The sequence below is a fragment of the Manacus vitellinus genome, unplaced genomic scaffold, assembly GCF_001715985.3.
Source record: "Manacus vitellinus isolate BGI_N305 unplaced genomic scaffold, ASM171598v3 scaffold_6_pilon, whole genome shotgun sequence".
Taxonomy (NCBI): domain Eukaryota; kingdom Metazoa; phylum Chordata; class Aves; order Passeriformes; family Pipridae; genus Manacus; species Manacus vitellinus.
The window spans coordinates 19,674,209-19,700,224 of NW_021940750.1; the positions used below are offsets into that span (position 1 = coordinate 19,674,209).

At 44.0% G+C, this 26,016-nt stretch overlaps 2 protein-coding genes across 5 annotated transcripts in view; both read right to left on the reverse strand.

The window, feature by feature from the left end:
* LTBP2 (latent transforming growth factor beta binding protein 2) overlaps positions 1-3,017 on the reverse strand; it is a 95,376-nt gene extending 92,359 nt beyond the window's left edge. For all 3 annotated transcript variants that reach the window (XM_018082375.2, XM_018082374.2, XM_018082376.2), the window contains exon 1: positions 2,954-3,017. In XM_018082375.2, the coding sequence (XP_017937864.2) occupies positions 2,954-2,979 (26 nt within the window). In that variant the 5' untranslated portion in view covers positions 2,980-3,017. The remainder of the gene's footprint in view (positions 1-2,953) is intronic.
* AREL1 (apoptosis resistant E3 ubiquitin protein ligase 1) lies at positions 829-26,005 on the reverse strand. 2 transcript variants are annotated; one of them, XM_018082378.2, is made up of 20 exons: positions 25,949-26,005; positions 18,769-19,029; positions 17,559-17,618; positions 16,707-16,903; positions 14,809-15,046; positions 13,653-13,822; positions 13,398-13,578; positions 12,446-12,693; positions 10,689-10,766; positions 10,046-10,187; positions 9,524-9,645; positions 7,512-7,587; positions 6,989-7,098; positions 6,285-6,464; positions 6,009-6,134; positions 5,679-5,808; positions 5,539-5,597; positions 5,323-5,412; positions 4,162-4,337; positions 829-3,983 (listed from the first exon to the last, which is right to left on the reverse strand). In XM_018082378.2, the coding sequence occupies exons 2-20, from the start codon at positions 18,857-18,859 to the stop codon at positions 3,881-3,883; spliced, it is 2,577 nt and encodes an 858-aa protein (XP_017937867.2). In that variant the 5' UTR covers positions 18,860-19,029; positions 25,949-26,005; the 3' UTR covers positions 829-3,880. The 2 variants fall into 2 exon arrangements, with proteins under 2 accessions (XP_017937867.2, XP_017937866.2); XM_018082377.2 differs by having other exon boundaries at positions 16,677-16,903.
* Between the last annotated feature and the right edge of the window lie 11 nt (positions 26,006-26,016).

A 26,016-nucleotide genomic window follows, 5' to 3' on the forward strand; every position in this document is an offset into this window, starting at 1 on the left:
CTTTATCTAACCTCCCTCATCTCTGAGTCCAGCGTAAGACAACTTTGTTGCCACAGGAGCTTCTAAATAATACCATAACCCAACACACTGCTAGAAGCAATCCCCAAGACAAACACGCACTACTCACTCTCTTCTTTAGCTAGTGCTCATGGCCTGAAAGCCAGAGCCAACACTAGATGCTGGTTTCACATGTGAGAACATCTGCCTAGATATATGGTGGAGAACACACAGCCACTCAATGTTCTGCTGGCTGACAGTGTTTCATCATTAGCAGAAATGCTAATGGACATAATGCAACACAGAATCATGTTGCAGAATCTTCTCCAGTTTTAAAGTTAAGCTTTTAATCCTTAAGGTGCAAAGGACTCAAACGCCCCTCTCCTCCTGGCTTCATCTAATCCTCCTGACAGTACAGCGAAGCACAGGCAGTACAAGTAAGTACCTGCAGCTCAAAGGTAATGCACAGTAAGATGAAAAAGTAATTGCACTAACTGCATTATTAATTTATATTAAAGAGTTTTTAAAATACTTTCTGGCATTACTAGCTGCTTCAGACCATTTTCCAGCCTATTTCAGGCACCAGTGAGGCTTCACTGCAAGCCCCAGCCCAGACTCCTGCCTCTTCCCAAAAGTTCACTCCTGCCTCTTCCCAAAGGGTCCTGGCTTCACTCATGCATCCTGATAGGCTGCAGGTGGAGAACCATCCTCTCCCCCCACAGCAGACCTCTGTCAGACACCTGAAGACCTGGAGAGGCCCCTTGCCCACAGATAGCACCAGTTTGATTCCCTCTGTAAATCCCAGAAAGAATGCTGATCTGAGAAGGCAGCATTTTTAAAATATTTTATTTATTATACAAACTATTTACAAAATCAACTACTACAACCACAGGCTTCCAAATTTTGGCTGAACTCTGCCAGAAATTCACCAGAGGGAACTAGTATTTGACCTGTATCATCTACAGCTCCTGGTTTCTAAAAACATGCAACATGGCCTACAGGTACAGGCTGAAGCCAGGCCCTCTGCACCTCAAAGCAGCTTCAGGAAACATGGAATCTTGTCTAAGATGGTATCATGATCCTAAGGATTTCTACAGAAGAGCCTCTATTAAGTGGGAATAAATAAAGGGCAAAAACGAAAAGTAACGAGCTTCTGCCAGAAGTAACATAGCGTGGGGGTGACCACAGCACATCCCCATTGCCAGCATTAGGGGCAGCATCAAAAATGACTGTACTGGGAAATGGTGTAAAGCCAGAGACAAGTTTAGAAATATTGTGATGGATCTCAGCAACATGGGACCAGCTAGGGGCCTGTGCAAACAGTGGGGATGGGTTTAGTTGACCAAGAGCACCCATCACAGTTCTGACTGCACTTGGGTTAAGAAGAAAATCCTTGGCATCTTCACAGCTGCTGGGAAGTGTGGAATGCTGGCTGTAATGAATGAGAAGCATTTAGGACCTCCTTCCAGTAAAGGAAGTCTGCCCAATGGCCAGTTACTTCATCTCCAGAATTAAAAAATGACAGCTCAAGAGAAGAAGGGAGAAGATTCCTGAGGAAGATGTCACTGTCAGAGCTGACCCATAGCTATAGGGCTGAAAACATCCTCAGACAGCTGAGACTGCAAGACAAGGCTGAAACATAGAAACAACACCAAGCTATGCCTCCCAACAAACTGGAGTTGAGCTGAGCACCGCCACTTCCTCTCGGTCCCTGGAGAAAGCAGTGAAGTGGTGTCTTGGAAAACACAGGACTCTGTAACTCTACTGACCATGGAAGTCATCTGCAGTGTAAATAAAATGGTACCATACTGTCCATCCAAAGGAGGTCAGAACTTTGCAGAATGCAGCCTGCATTCAAAAAGGGAGAACAGCCACTATTAACATGATCTGTCAGAGCACAAGAGTGGCAACTCTCAAGCTGGCAGCCTCGCAGCACCTCAGTGCCAGTGAGGGAATAAATTCACAAGGCAAAGAAATCCCCCTGAGTAGTCTCCATGTTCAGCTGACTGCTTTTTGGCACCAAAATGGCTTATTTTTTTTTCTGTACAGAAGTAACAGCCCAAGAATGACTCAGATGCTGTCTTAAAAACATTTTCTAGATATAGAATATTTCCCCCAAGTTCCCAGTCAATTCGACTAAGCTACACTTGAAAAGCACAGACAGTTAACTTAAAAGATCCATACTGTGCACAAGTCTGACTGGATCGGCCTGAAGATAGCAGAAGGGGACTGAAGAGGATGATGTGACTTTTTATCCAATAGGGTGTTCTAAAATTAGCTTGGCATGCCAGTCTGAAACTCCATTCTGGAAGAAATCCAGCAAATCCATAATCCAGTGAAAGCTCACATTGCAGGTATTAGCAATGCAGATTTCTTCAACTTTGACTCCTGTATGCCTTTGACTTGAACCATCTAAGGGACTGCTGAAAACAAAAAACTTGAGTTTTGCTTCACGGAAGAACTCATCAAGATTCTCAGATTCCCCTTCCCTTTATTCCCCTGGGAAGGGCTGAATGGACTGCCAGCTACAACAGACCCCAATCATAAACTTACTTCTCATGCTGGTCTGCCCACTCCTCCCCCTACAAGCCAGACAATGGTGGGTGCAGGCTGTTGAGTGATCACTTGAGTGAAGTTCTAGTTAGCATTTTGTGCTGGAAAGCCAACAGTGCTGAATGGATCAGGAGGAAAGGAGGGATGAAGAAAGAAAGAAGAATGGAAGGACAGAAATCTAGCTGCTCTCCAGGCACCAACAACTCTCTGGACACTCTGAAATGCAGTAGAAAAAGAGAAGCCTCAGGCTGCTGCATGATAGAGGTAGAAGCCAAGACACTGTGGGATTCTGGAGAAGAGGTACCATGTTCTGCCCAGTACCGTCACCCCAACAACAAATGCAAGCCCAGTGCACACTCTAGCTGCTTATTGATCTGTCACTGTTACTACATAACATACATACCCTGAAGGTGAATGTGGGATAGGCATTGGTGCTCAGCATTGAGGGATCACACTCATGCCCATACTCTCTCTCCTGAGGAAGGGAAAAGAAGGCAAGGGCATGGAACAGCTTCCTGTGCAACATCAACTGTCAGAAACATTCAGTGGAGGAGAAACTCCTCTTCCAGTTCATTTGCAGAGGCTCATTACCAGCTTCTGCTGCTGGACCCTGGTGGAGGTAGTACAGGATCACTGTCAGGGCCAGCACATGTGCTCCGATGAGATTGTTCTCCCCCTTGGGTTACTCCCTCCAGTGGATACTCCCCATTTTTCTCTGTGGCGCACATGACAGCAGCATCCAGAGCAAGACGGAGAAGGAGAACCAGAAACCCTTTTGGGTCAGGTACTGAAAGAATGGACAACTGTACACTCCTTACCAGTCACAGTGAGATGAACTATCAGGGAGCATCACTGGGGGAGTTGAGCCAAGACATGGGAAGTTACTAAGGCTTCCCATGAGCCAGATTTCCAGCAGAACTCCATGCTGGTCTTCCCTCTTCCTCCTAGAGAGCTACAATAAAGGCAGCTCAGCAGATCTCCTGCACCTCCCTGTAACTTCTGCTTATGAACTTCATCTTCTCACAGAAGGATGGGTGTACAGGGTACATGGAAATCAAGTGCAATATCTCCTTGATGAATGCACCGTAGTCCTTTTGCTGTTTCACACTGAACCAAATGGAGAATGAGGAAAAGGGAAAAGATGAGCTCTTGATGACATATTTGGGATACAGAAAGGCCACATGACATCTTCTGAATGACAAGTTCCTTTACATGGAGTCTTTGCTGTGCCTCCATTGCCCGTATGAAGGGAAGGAGAACAAGCAGAGGACTGAACCTGGGTCTTGCCACGAAGAGCCAAGAGGCTAAGTGGTCTCCTGGAAAGGGGAAATCACAGCATGCCAAAACCCTCACAACCCTCGCTGATAGCTAGCTGCAGCATCTTGTGCACTTCTTCATAGGAGTCATAAGTAGGGAGGCACAGCTGGTTAAAACTGTAAAACAAAAGAAAAATTCCATTCAGACTAGATCTGAGAGGGAACCATCCCCATCAGCTGCTTTTAGATGGGTTGACACAAGCATCACATACATTACACTGCTTGCCCACCACAACTGGCTGGTGTCACTCCCAAAAGCACAATGCAGAAAGTCCTACCACCCCAGGATACTTGCCAAGTGTGGGCTGTCGGCAAAGTACTGTGAGTTGGAGCTGCAATGATCTGGAAAGATGGACAGAGTGCAGCAAACCCTCCTGGAGGCAGCTGGGAGGAACCAGTTGTGAACTGCAAAAGTCTGGCCAGCTCTTCCTGCGTGAAACTGGACACCACAGTCCAAAACCACCTCATGACCTGTTAAGAAACAGAGAACATAAAGACAGGTCAGCCAAGGAAATCAAGTAAGCACATTAGCAACTTGCAAGAAGATCAGTCAATTGCCCTTGCAAGCAAGCACTCTACTAATAGTTAGAATTGTTTTGTTTTACCAGGGTGACACATAGAGGCAAGTATTACATAGTTTCTAATCAGTTAAGAGATTTCCCATGCTCCTATCTCCCACCAATCCTTTCCCGTAAAAAAGAAAGGCTGCTTCTGCTTCTACTCTCCCCACAGAGATTTTTAGAAATACCTGCATAGGCAATGAGATAGGTTTACAATGCAGAAAAGTCATTTGCTTCTTGCACTATGCTACTCTTTTGTTTTTTCACATCATCTGGTACTTCTGCAGAAAGATGAAACCATCCAGTGTTTACAGACAGAAACTTGTATTCCCATTCTCTTTTCATCTTGGGTGTTTTGGCAGCTTCTATTATTTTTCTAAATGAAGCTGCTACTATTCCCATAACCCTCTCGTTGGGAAATGCAGGGAGGGATGGGAACCATCAGAGGGTACAAATTTAAGCAACTACATCAGTAGTCTTCATCACAGCACTGAATTCCAAACACTACCTGTGGGCTGCAAACATGTTTTTCAAGCATCTCTTAGATATATCACCAAGAACATCTTCAGTAGCAATAATTCCCACCAACTTCTCCTGAATCCCGGCTGAACTGTTCTTAATTAGTGCTTTGTTGAATTTTTTTTAAAGAGACCACTGCTGATGATTGTTACTTGTTGGTATCTGATTAAGCATCACCCCTAGTCAGCCAGGCTGAAGGATCACTCTAGGGGGAAACACTATTTCATAATGTGTGCAGTCCTACCTGACCCCTGAATTGTTCAGTTTGTCCTTCTGAAATCCTAAATTCCAACCAAGACATCTGTTCCCAGTTTATCTTCTGCTGTAGTTGGGATAACTGGTTTCGACAAGTAGAAGAGAGGAACCCTTTCACTTACCTTCTCACGGAAGTGCCAAGATCCTCCCACCACTACAGCATGTGCCTTGAAGTCACAGACACTGATATCTCCAGTACCGCACATAAGCAACTGAAAGGTAAGAGGCTGCAGTCAGAAAGCCAGGAGCCAAGGAAACAAGGCAACAGCTACTGTGCAAGTTATGAACATTTAAAATGGGGAAGTAAAGGTAGAGATGCTTAGGAAGGCAGCAATTACCTCAAGCTCATTCTCATCAAAAATAGCCAGCAGGTTCTCAGGAACTAATTCGTTAAGACCTGGAAGAGAAGAGAAGAGCAGCATGTGCTATGCCCTGGGACATAAAGGCAGAGAGGAGCAGGGAGCAGGCAGCATGTTACCTTTCAGGAAGTGATCCACCTCCTCTCTAACCTGATTAGCCAGCCTGTACTGTGCAAGCAGATTTAGATACAAGATTTTGTTTTCGTTCGTCACTGGTACTTGAGCCCCTCCTGCCACCAGTTCTACCACCTGAAAACAGGAGAACACTAGACGTGAATTTGATCAACAGCATTCCCCAAACCTGAACGCCCAGCCAGAAAAAAAAACAAGGAAGGAGCTACTGCCCTAAGTAAGCTCAATTTTCTGGGGCATGTAGCAGAGTTCTTGGTCCCCATTACTGCAGGCATTAGGGGTTAAACTGTCCCACCTTCAGGAACTGCCTTCCTCACCTTCTCCAGCTGTCCTGTTTTGCTATACTTCTCTTCAGCAAAGACCAGATCCATCTCACTCACATCATTGTTCAGTATAAAACACACTTTGGATTTATAGAATTCTGGGTCATCCGTTTCAAAATACTGTGTGAAAGAATAAGAAAGCAGAGACATGGAGGGAAGAACAAAAAAACCCCCACACTTTGCTAACCAGGACTCTGGGTCTGCTACTACACCAGCATTCAATCTCTCCCCAGACCAACACAGGCTTCAGACAAGGCTGGGAAGCTTTACCTTGTAATGCATACGAAGTCCTATGATCTGAGCCAGGAAGGATCGGGTGAAGCGAGCTCGAACCAGTTGTTTGTAAGCACCTCCCAGAGATGATTCATAAAGACACTTTCCTACCAGGCGGCCTGCAAATTCATACACTTTGAGTCGTAAATATGTGGGACGCCCTGGATTCGGATGCACCTGCAAAGAGGAAGCAAAATTAAATATCCAAGTATCGGTATCCAGTTCGACTAGCACAAATAGCAAATATGAGACCAGTTCAAGTCATAGCATCTCTCAGTCTGTCCAAGGAGCTTTACTGTAATGTCCCCAAAGCCAAGCAATAGAAATAAAATGCCTGAGCCTGCCTAGGAAGAATACAAAATGTTTCACATGCACAGGCAAGAAGCTGTATGAGAGCAGAAATGGATTCTGAAACATTCAGAACCAATAGAACCTCTAGACACTCTGATGCCACCTCCTCTTGCCCAAAAATCCAGTCTTCCCTGCTGACTGTCCACCCTCTACTGTTCATGCAGCCAGTTCTTTGACATTTCAATGGGTTAAGATCATTAAGCAAAGCTTTGAGAAAGGCACTAGAAGTGACTATACAAGCAAGCTAAAGAATGGGTAAGGTTCCATACCATTTAATAGCAGCATTGTTTAACCATAAGCATGTCAATGCTCACATTTCTGTGCATTTGGCACAGGAATTGCAGACTCACCAAGGCCTGGTTGTTATCACTAAAGCGGGTAAACAGTTGATTGGTGGTATCAAATAATGCCTTACAAATGAGCTCAAACCACTCTCTGCGTGGACCTCCCCAGTCCAGAGCTACAAGATAAAACAAGCTTGGTCATCCATGGGTCATCAATTCAAGAGTTTCTTGCGTGCTGCTTACCTGACACGAGAGTTCGTCACAGTGAACAGCTACCTAGCAAAAATGCAGTAGACAGGAACTACAGAACTCTAGGTTCTGCTCCCAAACCTAGTCCTAGTTGGGTTTTTTTGTTAGTTTGTGGGTTTTTTAGGGGGAGAGGGGTGGAGTTTATATAAGGCCTCAGGTCCCTATGTGAGTAGGTATAGAACAGCACCAGCAGAATAATTCACTCACATCTGTGAGAAAGTGAAAGAGCTGGAAAGCCACCAAGGACGGACATACCAGAAGAAACCAGCATTTCAGATTAAAACTACTGCACCATCATTCCTTTTGCTTCCTCCTCATATATATTCATAGCATAACTCACCTTCTTCATCCTGAAAAATCACTTCAAAGTTTTTGCTCCAGTCAGAAACAGAAAAATTTCGTGTTGCTTTAAAAGACTGAAAAAAAGAAAAAGAAAATAGCAGCAGCCATTACTGCTTGGCACCCCATAACCAATATGCAGTCCTGCATATGACTGGGCAATTTAAGCAACACAAAAAACCAGTAAGTAGTCTAGTACTCTAAAGTATAAAAGTGAGAATTAGAATGCCTAAGGTCTAATTCTTATTTGTCCAAAGCCACAGAAGCCAATTCCTCATTTTCTGTTATGAGACACATTATCTATATAAAATACAGTTCATCTTAGAACAGTGTGAGGTCTTAGCATAGAATTATCCTTCTCAAGGCTGCAGTACAGTATTGTTTAAAGTATTAAAATGCCTGTGGGAAGGAGCAATTTCTGTAAAGCACTCTCAGCCCACGAGTTAGATTTAAAATAGGATTGTTTCAAAGAGCACCAGAAAATAGCTTGAAAAGAATCACTGAGTTCATACTTAGAGCAAGTCACGATGCAAAAAAGTAATAAAATATCTCAAGTGTCTAGAACTTCCTGTGCCCCGATTCCAGATTCCAATTAAAGAAAATTTAAAAAGCTACATGGCAGTCCTCAGTCATACGGGTACTTTTGGCTTAGCTTATCTTCAAATAGGGTAGAGCATCATGCTAGTCACACCTCTGGGCTAAACACATTGGTCACATTCATTGTGCCTATCAACCTTGGTCACTAAAGCTTATTATTACTATTATTATTATTATTATTATTATTACGGCATTGGATTTATTTTGTCTTACTAGGCTCTAACACCAATGCTCAAGACAGTGCAGGAATTTCCAATATAGTAGGACAAAACAGTCACGAAAATGCTGTTTAGAAATGAAGTAATTTTGTAGCAAGCTATTAACTGAAACATGATCTCATAAACACTGCAAGCTGGTACATGCAGAAAATATTCCAAAACACAGATTTACTGAGTGTAAATCAAGGGAAATCCCAGCCACTCCTGCTTGCCCCAGAAATGTTCTTTTCCATCTTTATAACATTACTGTTATGAGACACATGTGGAAACAATAAGTCAGGATAACTGCCTGCCCTGCATACACAGTATTGAGAATGTCATTTAATAACCATATTATATGAATGACTAAGTTCCATTTTGGAAACACAACAGCTCAGGTCAGAATTGGTGAAGACTTAAGGACTCAACAAAATACTTTATCATCACTCTGAACCACTACTAGTAGCCTGTTGGTGCAAGAGTTTTATGCGTGCAGCTCAGTAACATCTGACTTGACACTTTATCTCACTGAATGGCTCTGTGCCAGGAAAACAGTAGATAATGACTCAGGACTTTGTGTTATGCTCCCAAATCTGGTCCAGGTAGACAGTCTCTGCATCCATTTACAGAATCACAGAAACATTCAGATTGGAAAAGACCTCTAAGATCATTGAGTCCAACCTGTGACTGATAACCCCCTTGTCAATTAGACCATGGCACTAAGTGCCACGTCCAGTTGAACACTTTCAAGGATGGCAACTCCATAACCTCCCTGAGCAGTCCATTGCAATGTTCAACAAATCTTTTTACAAAGAAATTCCTCCTGATGTCCAATCTGTCCCCTGGCACAGCTTGTGGCTATAATTTACCCTAGACATCTCTCAAGGCTTGATTTACTCTGTGACAAGTTCCTTAAAAATTTATCAGAGTTGAAGTTGCCTAACTGCCTAAGAAATTGATCAGATCTTGCTACCTGTAGAGAAGGAATACAGCATTCCACCTAATAACAAACCAGAACACAGAGGAGCTACTTGGGATTTTTTTTTTCTTATTTTCGTCTTTGGAAAGCTATCTGCTGGCATCTGCCTTGAAACAGAAGGACTAATCATTTTTAGTATGGCTGCCCTAGCACATCCCAGTTTAAATTTCCTTAGGCACCAAGCAGAAGGAAAAGGATGGAGGAAGCACTCGAGTTAAGTAAAGTGACTTATACACTCACCGACTCCAGCAGACAGTGACGGCTGACCTTCAGCGTGACCTTTGAATGAGGTCTTTTCATGTGCACCTGACGTAGCTCTCGCTGAAAGAAGTTCACTTTGTCTTGGAAGGTTTCAGAGCCTCCTGAGAATAATGACAATTTGAGTCAGGCCTGAGCTGTCAGCACCTCAAACATCTAGACAGTATTCCTAAGATTAGCTGCACAGGTCAGCTTAACAGCCCAAAGGTGCCTTTATTACAGCAAGGTTTGAAGACAGAACTCTCAAGGCAGTTTGCAGTTAGTCTTGCTGATATTCATACTCACAGGTGCTCTTTCAAAGAGCCTGACAGAGAAGCTGAGCTGAAAAGGAACAGCTGCCAAAGTACATTCACTGGAAGCACCAACAAGAACAGAGTATGAGACTCCAGGAATCAGAGTTCTCATAGGAAGTTATTCAGTGCTGGCAATCTTTATTCCCCAGGAAAACCAGCAGAATCAAGTGCCAACTTCCTGACTACTGTACCCACCTCACTGCCCCTTTACCTATGTTTTTATGCAGAGAGCGAATGAAAGTGGCTGCCAAGATGTTCCTCTCCTTGCAGCTGAGCTCCACAGGGGGTTGGATCCCATCATCCACCACCAGTGTCAGTAATTTGTGCACAGGATCAGGACCAAGGTATGAAAACTAGCAGCAAAAAGATGCAAGAAAAGGTAAACCCATCATGCAGAAGGCACAGTATGTTCAGTAGACAGAGCAACCCAGCTGTGCTCTAAGACTTTTTCTGTTCACCCATGCGTACACAGTTAACAGGAACACTACTTCAAGCATGAAGACTCCAGTTAGGAGGCTGCTTCAAACTTCACACAGTAGCGTAAGGGCTTCAGTGGACACAATCACAGCGTTTTAGCAAGGTTATGAGGAAAATAAAATGAAAAATGCAAGGAATCAAGATTTTGCCTAGCATTGGGACAAAAGGCAGAAAGGAGCGATAAGACTGCCTTCTATTCACAAATATTAGCAAATTTGGGCACTGGGAGGGAATTAGAAAGTTGAATTTTATGCCATAAAATGTTGTTCTGTGGGTGGAAGCCCTTCTCTCCAAAAGAAAAAAAAAGACCACCATTCATAAGGATGACAAGCTAACAACATGGAGGTGCCGTGGCACGTACATGGAAAGAGGCTCACCTTTGTGCCAGGACACACTCTAAAGGTGAAAAGGCGCCATGGAATGATCTTCAGGTAAAATTCTTTCACTGAGAATTGCTGAGTAACCATAAGGAAAAGAAAATGTTAAATGTCACATGTCTGTTAAGGATTGTCCATGAAACATATGAGGCACAGGACAGTTCCATAAGGCTAGACCTCCCTTCAACCCCAGGGACAGGTGTCTGCAACATTTGGCACAATATAGAAGAGTCTTTAAAGCTCCACAGAACTGTAAGCAACTTGTCAGTAAGACTTCACTGCGTGCATTTATGACGCATGTGGGATGCCAGCATGACACAGATTTTACAGCAGTAAGCCATTGTGTTCAGTAGAACATCACCAGTCTAATTGGATAGTAATCTTAAGTATGCTTGAGAAGCTGAATTCAGGACATGACTGTAATGCACTGACAAAAAGGTTTTGGTAAAAGTCACGCTAACAGCCTACTAATATTAATCCCAAATTTTCACAATCATTTCAATCATCTTTTAGAAAGCACTTGCTAAATTCACAAGATTTGCAGAAGTTTCTTCTCACAATGTATTTCTGCCAGAACAAATAACTAACTGTGGAACTGCTGCCTTCTGGAGAGCAAGTTAAGATGAAATTTTAGCATCTTTATACAAAACAAAACCATTTCCTGCACAAGCCTGTTCTAGTTGCAATAACTGGAAAAACTGACAAGCAGCATTTCTCCAGAAACAAACCAAATGTGAACAACAACCTCTTAAAAGAAATAACAGCATAGTAACAGTTTTCCACTGTTTCTATTTATATAGAGAGAGATATCCAGGGAGACATTACAAAAGCCTCAATCACATTAACAGCTTTGGCACCTCGAGGGAGCTTGCAACAGTACCCACTTCTGGTGATCTGCTTTACCAAGTAGAAAAGAGTACGAAAGTCCAAAATGATACATCAAGGATGAAAGGATGCTGACCTCATGAGGACACAGCATTCATTCCCACTGACAGTTCTTACAGCCACATGCATCACAAATTCAGAAATGTCTAGCAGCACACTCCATCCTATAAATGTTTCACATCACTCTTTCTCCCTTTGCCAGAAAAGCAATTCCTGCATTAGTCTTTCAGTTTTATATTAATCACTGCTTTTTTTAGAATGCATTTGAATAGGTAGATTAACAAAGTGAATTTGAACCCATTAGTAGATTTAGAGGAATTTTCTTTCTAGTTTCCAAATGTTCTTAGGCAATAATAAAGCGCAATAGTTACTGTTAACATAGTGTTACTATAAGAGAATCCTTAGTTTCTCTTGACTTGCTTGAATCCTGTTTCTTCTACTTATAAATTTACCTTTTGTCCTCAAACCATTTTTTTTCCTTTTCTTTTCAGTGAAACATTCCAGAAACAGGACAAAGACATAAAATCTGAGAAGGTGAGATTCTGTTACATTCGAGTTTATAGGTATCAGAAACTGAGAATAGGAATTGGAGGTCTGACCTGACCAGAACAAAGGAAAGGCAAACAGAATACCTATTGAACAATCAATGAGAAAATTCCCAGTAGACTTTGGATCAGACCTAGAAAGACACAGTCCTAAAATTTCAAAATGCATTTTCACATTATTCTTAGTCATGTGCTCCATGTTTGCCTTGGGCAAGCCTTTTTTTAACTAAATCTGAGGCACCTAAATCTGGAGTTAAGATACAGAGCACGAGAAATTCTTCAGTTGCAGCGTACTTTAAACGTGCACTCAAGAGCAGTGATATCTACCTTAGGTGACACATAGCAGTACACTTTTTTAGGCTTTTTCACTTTCTCAGGTGTCTGGCTGTCAGAAGGAGAATCTTCATCTTCATCCTCAATTGCAGTGGAAGGACGGCGCTGGGAGGAGCTCAGGTGCATTGGTGGAAGTTGCCACTGAGTGTTGGTATAACTAGGAGCATCATAAAGGTAGGCTTCAAAATAAATACTGACACCTGAGGTGGACACATTGCGTTCTACAATGTTCTTTTCATTCTCTGAGGGAAATAGATATGAAAGAGTTGTGTAAATACTAATGGAGAACAGAATGAAAAAGAATACACAGGCTAGCACCAAATCAGTGACTATGATTTTAAAGAAAAGGCTATATATCCAAAGCAAAACCTGGTCAAGTGAAACTTTAATAAAGAGAACCCAGGAGTGGGATGAGAAGATTTCACGATGGCAGTTTGTCTGTCATGGTTTCAGATAGTGACTGGTTAAAGAAAAAAGGCATACAGAACCTCTCTCTCAGAGCACCAGCCTGAAGGCACAGCCACTTGACAGCCACATTGAAATCTGGCTCACTCCTGAAGAAATTATAACATCATAAAACAAAATCCCACATAGGTTACATGTAGTGTTGTTCATCCATATAACTTAACATACAATACATGACTGGCTCAGATGCCAACTACTAGCAAGCAATAAAAATTGCCTAATTTCCAAGGTAAATCTCCTGAAATAGGAGAAAAACACTTGCTTTTATCTGCTGATGGCTCAGAGAGTATCAACTCTCAGAGATCTTCCTTGTTAAGCAACAAATTCATTTACCTCAGCATTTTTAAATGAATATGCTTTCCTTTAGCAATTAAGCATGGTTAGCCTGCAGGGAAGCCACTACTAGCTCTGCTACATGAGTGTGCAAAGCACGTTGTAAGAGGACACCTGGAGAATGAATACTGAGTAAGTCTTGACTCACCGCTTAGAACAATGATGTCAAAATCACCATTGCTTATGGGCTGGTTCTGGTAGGAGATGCAGGCATGGAAACACCCCCTAGAGTGCAAGGTGAGTCGGAAGAGCACCTCGCAAGTCTGCCGATTAGACACCACAGACTTCTCAAACACCACATCAGAGCTCTCTTCTTCTTGAGGACCCAGCTAAACAGAAAACAAATAAATTGAGCTCCCTAGCTCACCTGGAGTCAAGCAGCAAGGGAGGAGGTTGCACTCACCTCATGGATGGAGAGGCTGTAATTGTGCTCATCTATCAGTGACACAGAGTTGCTGGTGGGATTGTCATACTCATCTCTGGGAGCTATCTGCAGAGTGTGCTGCTGCCCACAGGTCAGCACCAGAGTGGAGAAATGGCAGACAATTTTGGTTTTGGAGGGAACCACCATTCCTGAAGCAGACAACAACAATTTAGAGTGAAACAAATTCCGAGGCGAAGCTACAAAAAGCAAAAGAAAAGCAACTAGGGGCACTATACCCTTGAAAATGGATCAAATCTAAACATATTTGATGCTCTGATACTCAAAACAGAGTATCTGAGCACTGAAATACATGGTGTAGTGCATAGTGTTTGTCTTGGATCAGAAACTTAATACTAATAAAACAAACCCAGTTACTAGTCTTTTCCACCATTCTAACCTTCAGCTCAGGAAGTTGCTCCCACTGTACATACAAAATACAATTTAGCTGACATCTAAGAAAACCTGCAAATGCAGCTTACCAAACAAACTTTAGCCTGAAGTGTATTTGAATTAAACCGGAGCTTCCTTAGCAAAGATATCTTAGCAAGATGTGTATCTATTCACAGTGCAATGGAATAGAGGTCCTTTCAATGAACACGTACATGAAACATGAAAGATGTCAACTGGAGTCAAAAAACCAAAAGTAGTAGAAAAAAAATTTAATACAGATAAAAAGGAAATGTTTTTAAAGAAGTGTATAATCAAAGGTATCAACTGCTCCATGAGCTTAAAGGAATAGAGTGAGGTTTTCAAAGGAGACAGAGTTAAATCATGACAGCATTTCCAATTCAGATACAAATAATTCAGTACTTTCACAAAAGGCATTCATTCCCTGACTACTAGATGGATTATGAAGAAGTTACTACAAAACAGAGAACATGACACAAGTGGTTAGGGATTGTAAGCAGCATTAATGACTTTTCTGTAAGGCAGTTTCTGTTTTGCCAGGTACTGGTAGTCACAAGTATGTTTTACTCATGGGGCTATTGCTAGGATCTACACGTGGCAGGAGGTAAATGGTGAAAGGTAACTTTTTCCCTGTCACCTACCTCTTTTAGCTGGAAACACATTTACCTAACTGCCTCCAACACCTCCAAATCTACTCTGAATCATTAGAGGGCCACTTAGACCTTACCTGGCTGGAACACCTTGTAGTAGGGGCTGTAGGCCACATTCAAGCCACCGAGTTTTACAGTAATCTCATATCTTCCAGCTCTGCGCACAGTGAAGGCCACTTTCACCACATTGGAATTGGGCTCCTGAAGAACTTCCTGGGTTACAGGAATATCAATTGCTAACTCCATATGGCAGATGTGAACACGCAGCCCCACAGGCCGGTGAGCAGGGAAGGGTTGCCCATTTTTATAGAATAACTGCATGGGAAACAGAAGTCCAGGTCAACAAAAATATGCAGTGCACAGAGGAAGAGAAAGCAAGTTGCCTTAGGGAAGGGAAAGAACCCCAACTCAGTGAAGGAAAAATAATTAATAGACAACTTTGTCACACTGGCTGCGTTCTCCAAAATGAACAGGGTCTTTTGTGCTGGGGTTCAAATGTGTGCCCTGAAAAGAACATGACTCCAGGCATTTCCTGTCTGCACTGCTAGTGCAATATCAGAGCAGAAATCAAGAGAACCCACTATCGAAAGGAAAAAAGTAAAGCCATCAGATCTTGTTCATTTATACAGCTAAGCTCTGGAAAAGCTCTCACCAATTTGTTATAGAAAATAGTGTAAAAAAGATGCTGACCTAAGGAGCTGACCCAGTCTTTACTGCTAAGAAGCATCAGCACAGAAACGTGTTGGATAAGATCACAGGCTGTTCAATCACAGAATTGATCTGCCGGACAATTTCAAAAGGTAACATACCTTGACCAATACTTCCTTACAAGTAAAGAATTACACCTTTGAAACCTTACGCATGGCTCTTCAAGAGCCAGCAGCTTGTAGGCCAGAGCCTCCCTGCCATCTGCAATCAGCCTGCAGACAGCAAAAAGGTACTAATATTTCCTATTTGTAAGTCAGGGAGAGTGTAGGCCCTGAAGTACTTTGCATCTTGACTGTCAGTGAGAGAAACCAGCATATGCAACAGCTACTGTTGATGAATAAAGGGCTAAGCAAATGGGAAACAAGCATGAAGTGGAAGGGCACATTGCTGGAGCTGCCATGAGTGAGTGTCAGTAAGGTGAAGAGAATAAATTCAAACAGCAGGTACAGAACAAGTCCCTTTCCCCTCAGCAACTTTTCACTGCTTGCCCTGGAGTTAGAATTCCTCACTCACCATCAAGCAGAAGGGTTTTTGTCACCTTCCCAAGAGGGATGGGTATGGCAACCTAGCTGAACCTTTCTTCTTATTTTGATACCCTCCTGGATGGGGAAGATGGGACAGAAAGATGGGCACACAAGCCCTGCAAAACCTGTTCAAACTTTCTCCACATAGCTCCAAACTCTCTGTGTTTAGGCTCCTCACCCATCTTATTTGTGTACTTGTCCCATTCCCCTAGACTTGGCCTTTAGGGATTGTAGGGAAACAAGAGTTCTTGGCAGGCTTTTCCAGGTCAGACAGAAAAACATTCCATTTCGGAGGAATGGGGAGTGGCCATGAAGCCTTACTGCTTTTGGGTTGGTAAAATGCCCATTCCCACGCTCTCAACTTCAGCTGCACAACCAAAAGATAGCACCAAGTCTGTTGAAGGCAAGGCTCAGCCCACTCACTTCCCAGTAAAGGAAGCAGTAGTCAGGACAAGCCTCGTCTCCTCTGGCTCTTCAGAGGATTCTAGAGAGAGAGATATAAGACTTTTAAGAAGTGCAAGCCTGAAATATGCACTTACAGATTTCTGCAACACATTAATGGGGCAAAAGGCATAAACAGATAGCTTTCCTCCTCCTAACTTACATCTGGCTTAGCCCCCCAAAGAAACACATTTGAAGAGCCCATCCCTAACTCAGACCTCTGTTCCTGCCCACAAAGCTGCATGGAAATGGAAACAGAAATATTGCCTTACATGCACTCGGAAGGCCATGCTATGGCCCACCTCATAGGGGTCCTTCCAATCCCAGGAGATTTTGCAGGACCGGGGATCCAAGTAGTTGCCTCGCACGTAGTCATAAATAGTTCGCTCCCCTCGGCGTTCCCGGTCCTCATGCTGAAGGAAGCTGACTATACGTGCGGCAAGCTCAAATAGGAACTTAATGGTGAAGAAGAAAGCTACAACAAATACCGTGATCCCACCTGCAGCAAGGAGAGAACAAAGGTGGTTGCAGCAGCATGGCTGAGTCAGGCACTCAAATCCCCTCTGCATCAGCCCAAGATGCCTTTTGTTAATGACATTCTACTCGACTGCAAATTAGGTGTTTAAGGCAGAAGCTATTGCATGAACATTTATGGTTTGTGTTATGCTACAAGTAAGGTTAGAGAATACCAAGTCGCTTAAAACTCTGCAAATGACTGCAAATAAAGGAAATAGGTAAAGGTGGTACAGAGTCTCAGGTAAGCTTAGCAGCCATCCCAACAGAAGCACGGAATTCCATTTGAGAGGCAAATTAGAACTACAGAGATTCTTTTAAGGGAAACAGTCATAAAACCATACAACCCCTGCACATCACATTAAGACTGGATTAAGAGGCATCACAGAGGCAACAACTCTCCACCAGTTCTTGAAAGAAAAAGTAAGGGAATGGCTCAGGAATTAGGTCAATGAAAGGACTTTAGGAACACGAATGGTGGAGAGGCAAGTCTGCCAGGTGGAGAGCACAGTGTGGGGTGACAGTAATTTCATGTTTGTTACGTAGACTCTGAACTAACATTAAATCAAAGGCTATGAAGAAACTCACCTAAAGCCTATTGAGAGGTCAACAAATACAGTGGCAGCCTTTCCTTCACTTACCAATAATGTAAAACATCAGGTCCCTTCGGTGAGACACACAGCCGAGGATCACAGCTGCATCTAGAACACAAAATAGGCCAAGTCCAGTCCAGTGACTCTTCCTCACATACATTGGCCTAAATTTAATCTGTGATTCCTCAGAAAAAATGCCTGTTGATATCTGTCTTTCTCTGCAAGGACATCTCTAAAGCATTATTCCACAAGACTGTGAAATATGCAAACAGCACAGCACGCTACAGTAACAGTTCCCCCTCTGTCACAGATTCCAAATCAGATTCAGGGCTCTATAAGAACAACATATTATCCTCTAAAAACAGTGAGAGCGGGCTCTGAGTACTGCAGTAAGGAGCTACGTTTTGCAGGATCACCAACTTCAACAGCAGTGGCCAAAAGCCACTCATCCAAACTCTCACACCTACTTCCAAGTCACAAAGTTAACTTCTAGCCTGATATGAAAGCACATCACAGAGCCACCACCAAAACAGATAGAAGCTGACCCTCAACCAGTAACCTTAGAAGAAAAAGCTATGGAATAAAAGAGTTGTGGACAAGACCATCCTAATTTATTCAGAACAAACAAAATCCTTCTAGGGCAGAGCTGAATCCATTTTTTGCCGTATAAGTCCACTATAGAACATATTAATGCAATTGGAAAACAGTTAATCTGTATTTTCCTACTCGCTTCTGCAAAGTGGAGCCTCTCAGCTGAAACTCTCACTGATCAACACAAAAGCTAAAACCTTGGGTTTGTACACCATTAAGATTACAGAAATTTTTAGAGACACCAATCTAGAATCAAGTTCTCACTGAGGGGACTGCTAAACAAACATGTAGTAAAAAGACCACACCCAGAACAACATGCTGTTTGGTTGATAAGACATAGTTGACAGATGGAAAAAGAGCAGCAACAAGGAACATGTGTGGCAATTAGACAAAGGATTTGGCATACAGTAATGCATACAATATAGCTCACCATGTCACCATTCAGTTAGTGAGAAGCTACATTGTGTATTCAAGCTTTTTTCTTCTAAACAAACACAAAAGGGGAGTTATTGATCAGTCATCTCAGCAGCAACAATGGACATCAGCATGCAGAAAGCTTAAATGAGGTATTTCTCTTCAACAATAGCCATGACTTTCTAGCCCTGCAAATCCCCTTTGCTGGCCTCAGCAGACAGTCCATCCCTCCAACCAAAGAGCAATCACATACCTTTACACAAGTGCCCATGTTCTAAAAGCTGTAAGGAGGGTACCCATTCTTCAGCATCCTTTCTCTTTGTGCCAAAAACTGTGACAAACATCAGCAAAAAGAGGCCATAGAGAACATTATCACAGAAAGAGGAACTCTTGGAACTTGCATCACAGAATCACTGCTGAAAGGTAAGGAGCTTAGCACAGCAGTTTCTTCCTCTTTGTGGAAAATAGTTGTCCTGCAGTGCCGTTCCCTTTAGCCTGCGATTTGCTGGCTTCCCTGGAAAAGTAAAAAAAGGAGAGAGAAAAGTTAGATCTCTCTACTGTTGTGGATAAATCTTGCAAGCAGAAACACGTGAGAGGTGTAGGACGCAAGAGCCCAACTAGACATGAAATCCGTGAGAGGCGCTATGAAGGTATCGCTGTTGATGAGGTGCAAGGCTTTGCCCTATCCTCAACCTCCATCTGTCATAATCTAATTTCATTATATGACCCCCTGAAACTAGCAGGTTCAAGATGGAACAAAACACATCCTTGTCTCCGTAGGTTTCATCGTGTTCATGGGTTTCACGGAGCAGCTAAGAACCTGAATGCTATTCATAAGGAGCATTAAGGATGGAAGCAAGGACTGGTAGCTTAGGAGGAATACAGAGAGATTGTCTCAGCAGCCAACGATTGGGTTAGAAAAGCTAAAGCCCTGACAGAACTAAACCTGGGCAGGGATGTCAAGGGCAACACGAAAACCTTCTATAGGGAGAATGTGTGCCTTCTCCAGAAGGAAACAGGAGACTTGGTTACCCAGGACAATGAGAAGACTGAGGTACTCAACAACTTTTTGCCTCAGTCTTCCCCAGCAAGTGCTCCAGCCACATCACTCAAGTTACAGATGACAAAGGCAGGGACTGAGAGAATGAAGAATCGCCCACTGTACAAGAAGATCAAGTTTGAGAACATCTAAAGAACCTGAAGGTGCACAAGCTCATGGGACTTGATAAGATGTACCTGCAAATCCTGAGGTTGCTGGCAGAAGCTGCTAAGCCACTATCCATCATATTTGAGAAGTCAGGGCAGACTGGTGAAGTTCCCACTGACTGCACAAAGGAAAACACAACCTCCATTTTTAAAAACAGAAAAAAAAGAAGACCCTGGGAACTATAGGCTAGTCAGTCTCACCTCAGTGCTTGGCAAGATCAAGGATCCTGGAAACTATGCTAAGGCATATGGAAAATAAGGAGGTGACTGGTGACAGCCAACATAGCTTCACTAAAAGCAAATCATGCCTGAAAAACTGGTAGCCTTCTATGGCAGGGTTACAGCAATGGTGGATGAGGGAAGAGCAACTGACGCTACCTAGTTGGTCTTGCATTTGACACTGTCCTGCACAACATCCTTGTCTCTAAACTGGAGAGACATGGATTTGATGGATGGACCATTTGGTGCATAAGGAATTGGATGGATGGTTGCACTCAAAGAGTTGTGGTCCATGGCTCAATGTCCAAGTGGAGACCAGTGACAGATGACAATCCTCAGATGTCAGTATTGGGACCAGAGCTGTTTAACATCTTTGTCACTGACATGGACAGTGGGATTGAGTGCACCCTCAGCAAGTTTGCTGATTATATCAAGTTGCATGGTGCAGTCAACAAGCTTGAGGGCTGCCATCCAGAGGGACCTTGACAGGCTTGAGAGGTAGAGGTAGACCTGTGTGAACCCCATGAAGTTTAGCATGGCCAAGTGCGAGATCCTGCACATGAGTCTGGGCAATCCCAAACGCAAATACAGGCTGGAGGGAGAACGGATTGAGAGCAGACCAGAGGAGAAGAATTTGTGCATTTTGATTGATGAGAAGCTCAATGTGACCTAGAGCTGGGCAATTGCCAAGAGTAAGAACTTTAAGAAAGACAAGTGCCGGATTCTGAACCTGGGATGGGGCAGCCCTCGATGTTCATACAGACTGGGGAATGAGGCGCTGGAGAGCAGGATCACGTAAATGGACTTGAAGGTCCCAATCGATGCCAAGCTGAATATGGGTCAGCAGTGCCCTGGCAGCCAGGAGGGCCAACCGTGTCCTGGGGGACATCAGGCAAAGCATCGCCAGCCAGTCAAGGGAGGTGATTGTCCCGCTCTGCTCTGCACTGGGGCAGCCTCACCTTGAGTATTGTGTGCAATTTTGGTGCCACAATATAAGAAGGATATAAAGTTATTAGAGAGCATACAAATGAAGTCATGAAGATGCCACCCAGGTGAAGGGTCTGGAGGGGAAGTTGTATGAGAAATGGCTGAGGTCATTTGGTCTGTTCTGCCTGGAGAAGAGGAGACTGAGGGGAGACCTCATCACAGCCTACAATTTCCTCACAAGGGGAAGTGGAGGTGCAGGCACTGATCTCTTCTCTCTGGTGACCAGAGGAAGGACCTAAAGGAATGGAATGAAGCTGTGTCAGAGAAGGTTTAGGTTGGATATTAGGAAAAGGTTCTTAGCCCAGAGGGTGTTTGAGCACTGGAACAGGCTCCCCAGGGAAGTGGTCACCATACCAAGCCTGACAGACTTTAAGAAATGTTTGGACGACACTCTCAGGCACATGGTGTGACTCTTGGGGCTGTCTTGTGCAGGGCCAGGAGTTGGACTTCAATGATCCTTGTGGGTCCCTTTCAAGTCAGGATATTCTATGATTCCATGACCTGACAATGTATGCTTGCAGCCTGGAAAGTCAACCATATCCTGGGCTGCATTAAAAGAAATGTGACCAGCAGGTCAAGGGAGGTGACTCTCCCCTCTACTCTGCTCCCATGAGATCTCACCTGGAGTATGATGTCCAGTTCTGGTGCCCTCAGTACAGGGAAGACATGGACCTGTTGTAGCAGGTCCAGAGGAAGGCCATGAAGATGATCAGAGGGCTGGACCACCTCTCCTGTGAAGACAGGCTGAGAGAGCTGGGGTTGTTTAGCCTGCAGAAGAGAAGGCTGAAGAGAGCTTATAGCACCTTCCAGTACCTAAAGGTGGCCTACCAGAAAGATGAAAAGGAACTTTTACCGGGGCATGTAGTGATAGGACAAGGCGGAATGGCTGGAATGGCTTCAGACTGAAAGAGGGTAGGTTTAGATTAGGAAGAAATAAGGAGGAAATTCTTCACTATGAGTGGTGAGGCACTGGATCAGGTTGCCCAGAGAAGTTGTTGCTGCCCCATCCTTGGAAGTGTTCATGGCGAGGTTGGATGGGGCTTTGAGCAACCTGATCTAGAGAAAGATGTCCCTGCCCAGGGGAGTTGGAATTAGATGTTCTTTAAGGTCCCTTCCAAGCCAAACCAGTGTATGATCAGGTAGCACTTCAAGCCTTTACACCCAACAAAATGCCATACACTATTCTCAGACTGATTTTGCTCAGATTTAAAGGGCTATTTATGGTCAAGGCTAGAAAAAAAAAGTCTTTGAAAGTTCTTGGACCACAAAGCAAACTGGATTTTTTTTTTCCTGCTGTTGTTGTTTGAGGTATTCAGGAAACCACTATCCTCATAAGGGATTTCAGTTTCAGCAGCACTATTCACTAAATTACAGTTTACTGTCAGGATTGAGATAAAAAGAAATTAAAATTTAACAGCAAGGATTGACGCAGCCCACAAAAACCAGGACATATGCCAGAAGAAACACCACAGACCCTACACAGTCAGTATCTACTCATTCAGAAAACAGATTACATAAAGGAGTGAGAATGAAAAGAAAAGACCCAGGCTCAGCACAGCAGCTGTCTGTTAAGACAGTCCCCTCTTCTGGGGATGTAAGTGATGTGCTCCTCCCGCCTGCCATACCACCACCTCAGCTGTCACTTCCTTCTTAGTCCCCCCTCATCTGCCCTCCTCTTCACAAGTCTCTTATTTCCCTCCATCCAATAATCATACAGATCTGGCTGCCTTCGCACACTTCCACTAAGCTTTCTAATGCATATGAAAACCAACCAGTAAGTCTGTGCAGAGCTCTCTGACTGCACTGCAGAAGCAGCCAGACTTTTACTGTCTTTTCCTCACCCACATCTCACGGAAAATCCCACCCACTCAGCTATTTTCCTCTTTCCTCTACTTAGTGAACAGTGTTGCAGTCCCCAGGCCATAAGTTTTCATTCTCCTCCTAGATGAAGCTTCAGGTTTCTAAACCCATAAATAATCTCTGTGTATTAAGAATCATAGACCTAGCAAATTCCTTGATATTTTAGTTATTTTACAGTACATATCCAAGATGTCCTACAAATGCCTGGTTGAAACCCTGCTTCAGCTTGGCCTGGCTGTCAAAGGTGTGTGGCTACTCCCCACACAGCTGAGGAATTTCACAGAAACTTATCAATATTTAGGAATCTACAAGATCTCCCTCCAGCATTTTACAGAACAAGATTTTTCACGTCACCAAAAAAACATCAACACAAAGCTGGCCCTGTAGGTTCATCTACCCAAGCTATTTCTGCCTGACTCTGCAACTCCTTTCCTTCTGTAAAGCAAACCACAAGTCACACAGGCGCTCTCTCAAGTAAAAAAGAGAAAGATCCATCATTTCAGCTATGAGGGTTTTTAAGTCAATTGGAGCCTGAGTCTTGTGATCTGGGTTGCAGAATTTCTGAACTTGGTGGACACAGGGAATTAGTTATTTCCATTAATCAGCATAGCAGCTTCTCATTTTATTACCCCCACATGAAGTGGTAAACAAGACACCAAGTCCGGTGACCTCCAGAGATGAAGTGGCTGTCAGACAAATCAACTTTCTTCTAGTTTACACACTGCCTGCAGCTTTAAGGATGGTCTTGCAGCTGGAATACATGGAGGTAAAGAACCTAGTTGCAAGTAGCTGGTATCCAAGACATATTGTCACTCACTTAACAGAATGCAGATGTAAACTGCAACAGTATCTGTGCTAAGAGCTGTCGGGTAACAATCCGGGAGACAAATTCTGAAAATCAGCAATAGAACATGCCATCATAGCTGGGTAGAAAAAAATGCTGAATTGTCCATCAGGTCTTAATAATCTTAATCCAAGTACAGAGGAAGCAATGGTCTCCCACTACCTGCAGGAAAAATGGGGATTTGGAAAGGTTCACCTTGGTTTGACTCAAGGAGAAATACTGGCATAATCAAGGTAGACAGCATGGAATCATAAAATAAACAGTATTCATACCATTGCTTCTCTCAAGTCAGTAAGAAAAGGAAGTCCAGTAATAGGAATACATTTTGTTGTGTTATGGTTGCTGTGAAGTCAGAGGCACACAATGCAAAGCTCCAGAAGGAAGCACAAGTGTAGCCATACATATAAAAGGAACAGTAAAACAGTAATGGCACATTCATGTGGCTACAGCTACAAAGCCAGCTGGATGCATGCTTTAAAGAACTGATGTACTGAGATTCTAAGAAATCTATAATGCCTCTTGGTTTTATTTGGTGCACTGATACATTTAACTGCCTTTCCTCTGTTTTTTAACAACACACTTTAAATTTTGTTTTAAAGCCTTTTTGCATGTTGATACTACTTCATCCAACTAAGATAAGAGAACCATCTATCTCTGTGCAGAATGTCCTCTCAATCCATGTGCACAAATGTCCACTACCAATGGCACGTCCATCTCATGCCATGCACAAGATGACTATTTTCTAGTGAAAGGCACAGTATTTTCTCCCACTAAGTAAATCATGCACAAGCCAACAAACAAGAATGCCCATGAGACCTTAAGTTTAAAATATATTCACAGGAAACTGAAAAGTCAGCGCAAAAGATACTAGGCAGGATCCAGTATCAGCTGTCAAGAACAAAAGCCACATCAATGGCCAGTGTCTACACAAAACAGTCATTCTCTCATCAGGGCTGGAATTTGTCATATTCATTTACATACAAGCTAAAAAACCAGTGGCAACAGGGAAAAAAAAAAAAGGAGACTTCTGCCAACTGCTTAAGTCTAAAGACTTTTCATCCACCAGCAGTGTCAGCTCCTTCTGTCCTCCTCAAATGCAGCAAGCCAGCCAGATGGCAACTTTCAGTCCAGTCTCATCTTGTACCAGATCTGCTTTCCAAGCCAGAAAAATATTCAGCCACCTGCCACCCTACATATCAGTGGGAAAAGCAGATCACCCCCTTCCTCCTCAATTATTTCCTTTCCCAAACCATTTAGGGTCACTTAAGCAGTATCATGGGAGCTCCACCAACTGTGTTTCCTCAACCAACAATTAAGCAGGGTATGATCACCCAGGCAGAAAGCTCATCTATGGTTTCCCTAACACCCTTCTTCTTTCAGCCTCATTTTCTTCCTCACTGTCAGAGCCTAAGTCACAGTTCTACACAGGTCACTGCTTCAGGAAAAATTCCCGTGTGGTACCTCATTGGCTGCTTTTTCTGACCAGCACACCAGACAAAACCGGTTGTATTTGGAAGATACTAAAAGCTACAAGTTTTCACTAATCCCAGAAGCTTTAATGAGAAAGGCCTTTCTCTCTCCCTTCCCCGCAAAGGGCATGAGAAACCAGGTGCCCCAGACCAGTCCGAGAACTTGGAGAACATTTCTTTTCAAGTGCAGAAAAAAACTTTTGGGGTCAGACTACACCATTATGGCTGCATAAAGTACAGCTGAAATTACGCTCATTTGCTAAGATTTCTAGTCACAATGTAGGTAAGATCTAAAGATAATGACAACCCACTGCTTTTCATTAAGAAGTCTACGAGCTAGAGTGTGGCAAAACCAGCACTACATTAATTCTTAAAAAAAAAACCAGTCCAGCAAGCTCAAGTGAGTGGGCTGAAGACCTCCGTAACCTCCCGGCTGTGCTAAACAGTGAGAATGGGGAAAGGAGAGAGATCGGTGTGTAAGGTGGGCTCGGCGGGGTCACCAAACCCCACGGCCTTCCCACAGGCGCCAGTCCCCCCACCCTACCCGACGTGCCACCGATACACCCGCAGCGCCGCACAAGCGGCGAGGCTACACCGAAACGAAACGCTGAGGCCGCGGCGGGACAGGCAGAGCCGGCCCTTCCCGCCCGCCGGGAGCCCGAGCGACCCCCGCCGCGCCTGTACCAGGCCTCCCGCGGGCGCTCCGGGCCGGCAGCGGGGCCGCACCCCCCGGGGACGCCCGTCGCGGCGGGGCGGCCGGGCTGGGCTGCAGCTCCCTCGCCCCGAGAGCCCCGCTCCCCGCGCCCGGGACCGTGGCGGCTGCAGGGACGCGCCGCTCCCGCCGTTACCGTGGGCTCCGACGGCGGCGCGACGCCGGTCCCGCTGCCCCGCGCGGCCGCTGCCGGCTTTGGCAGCC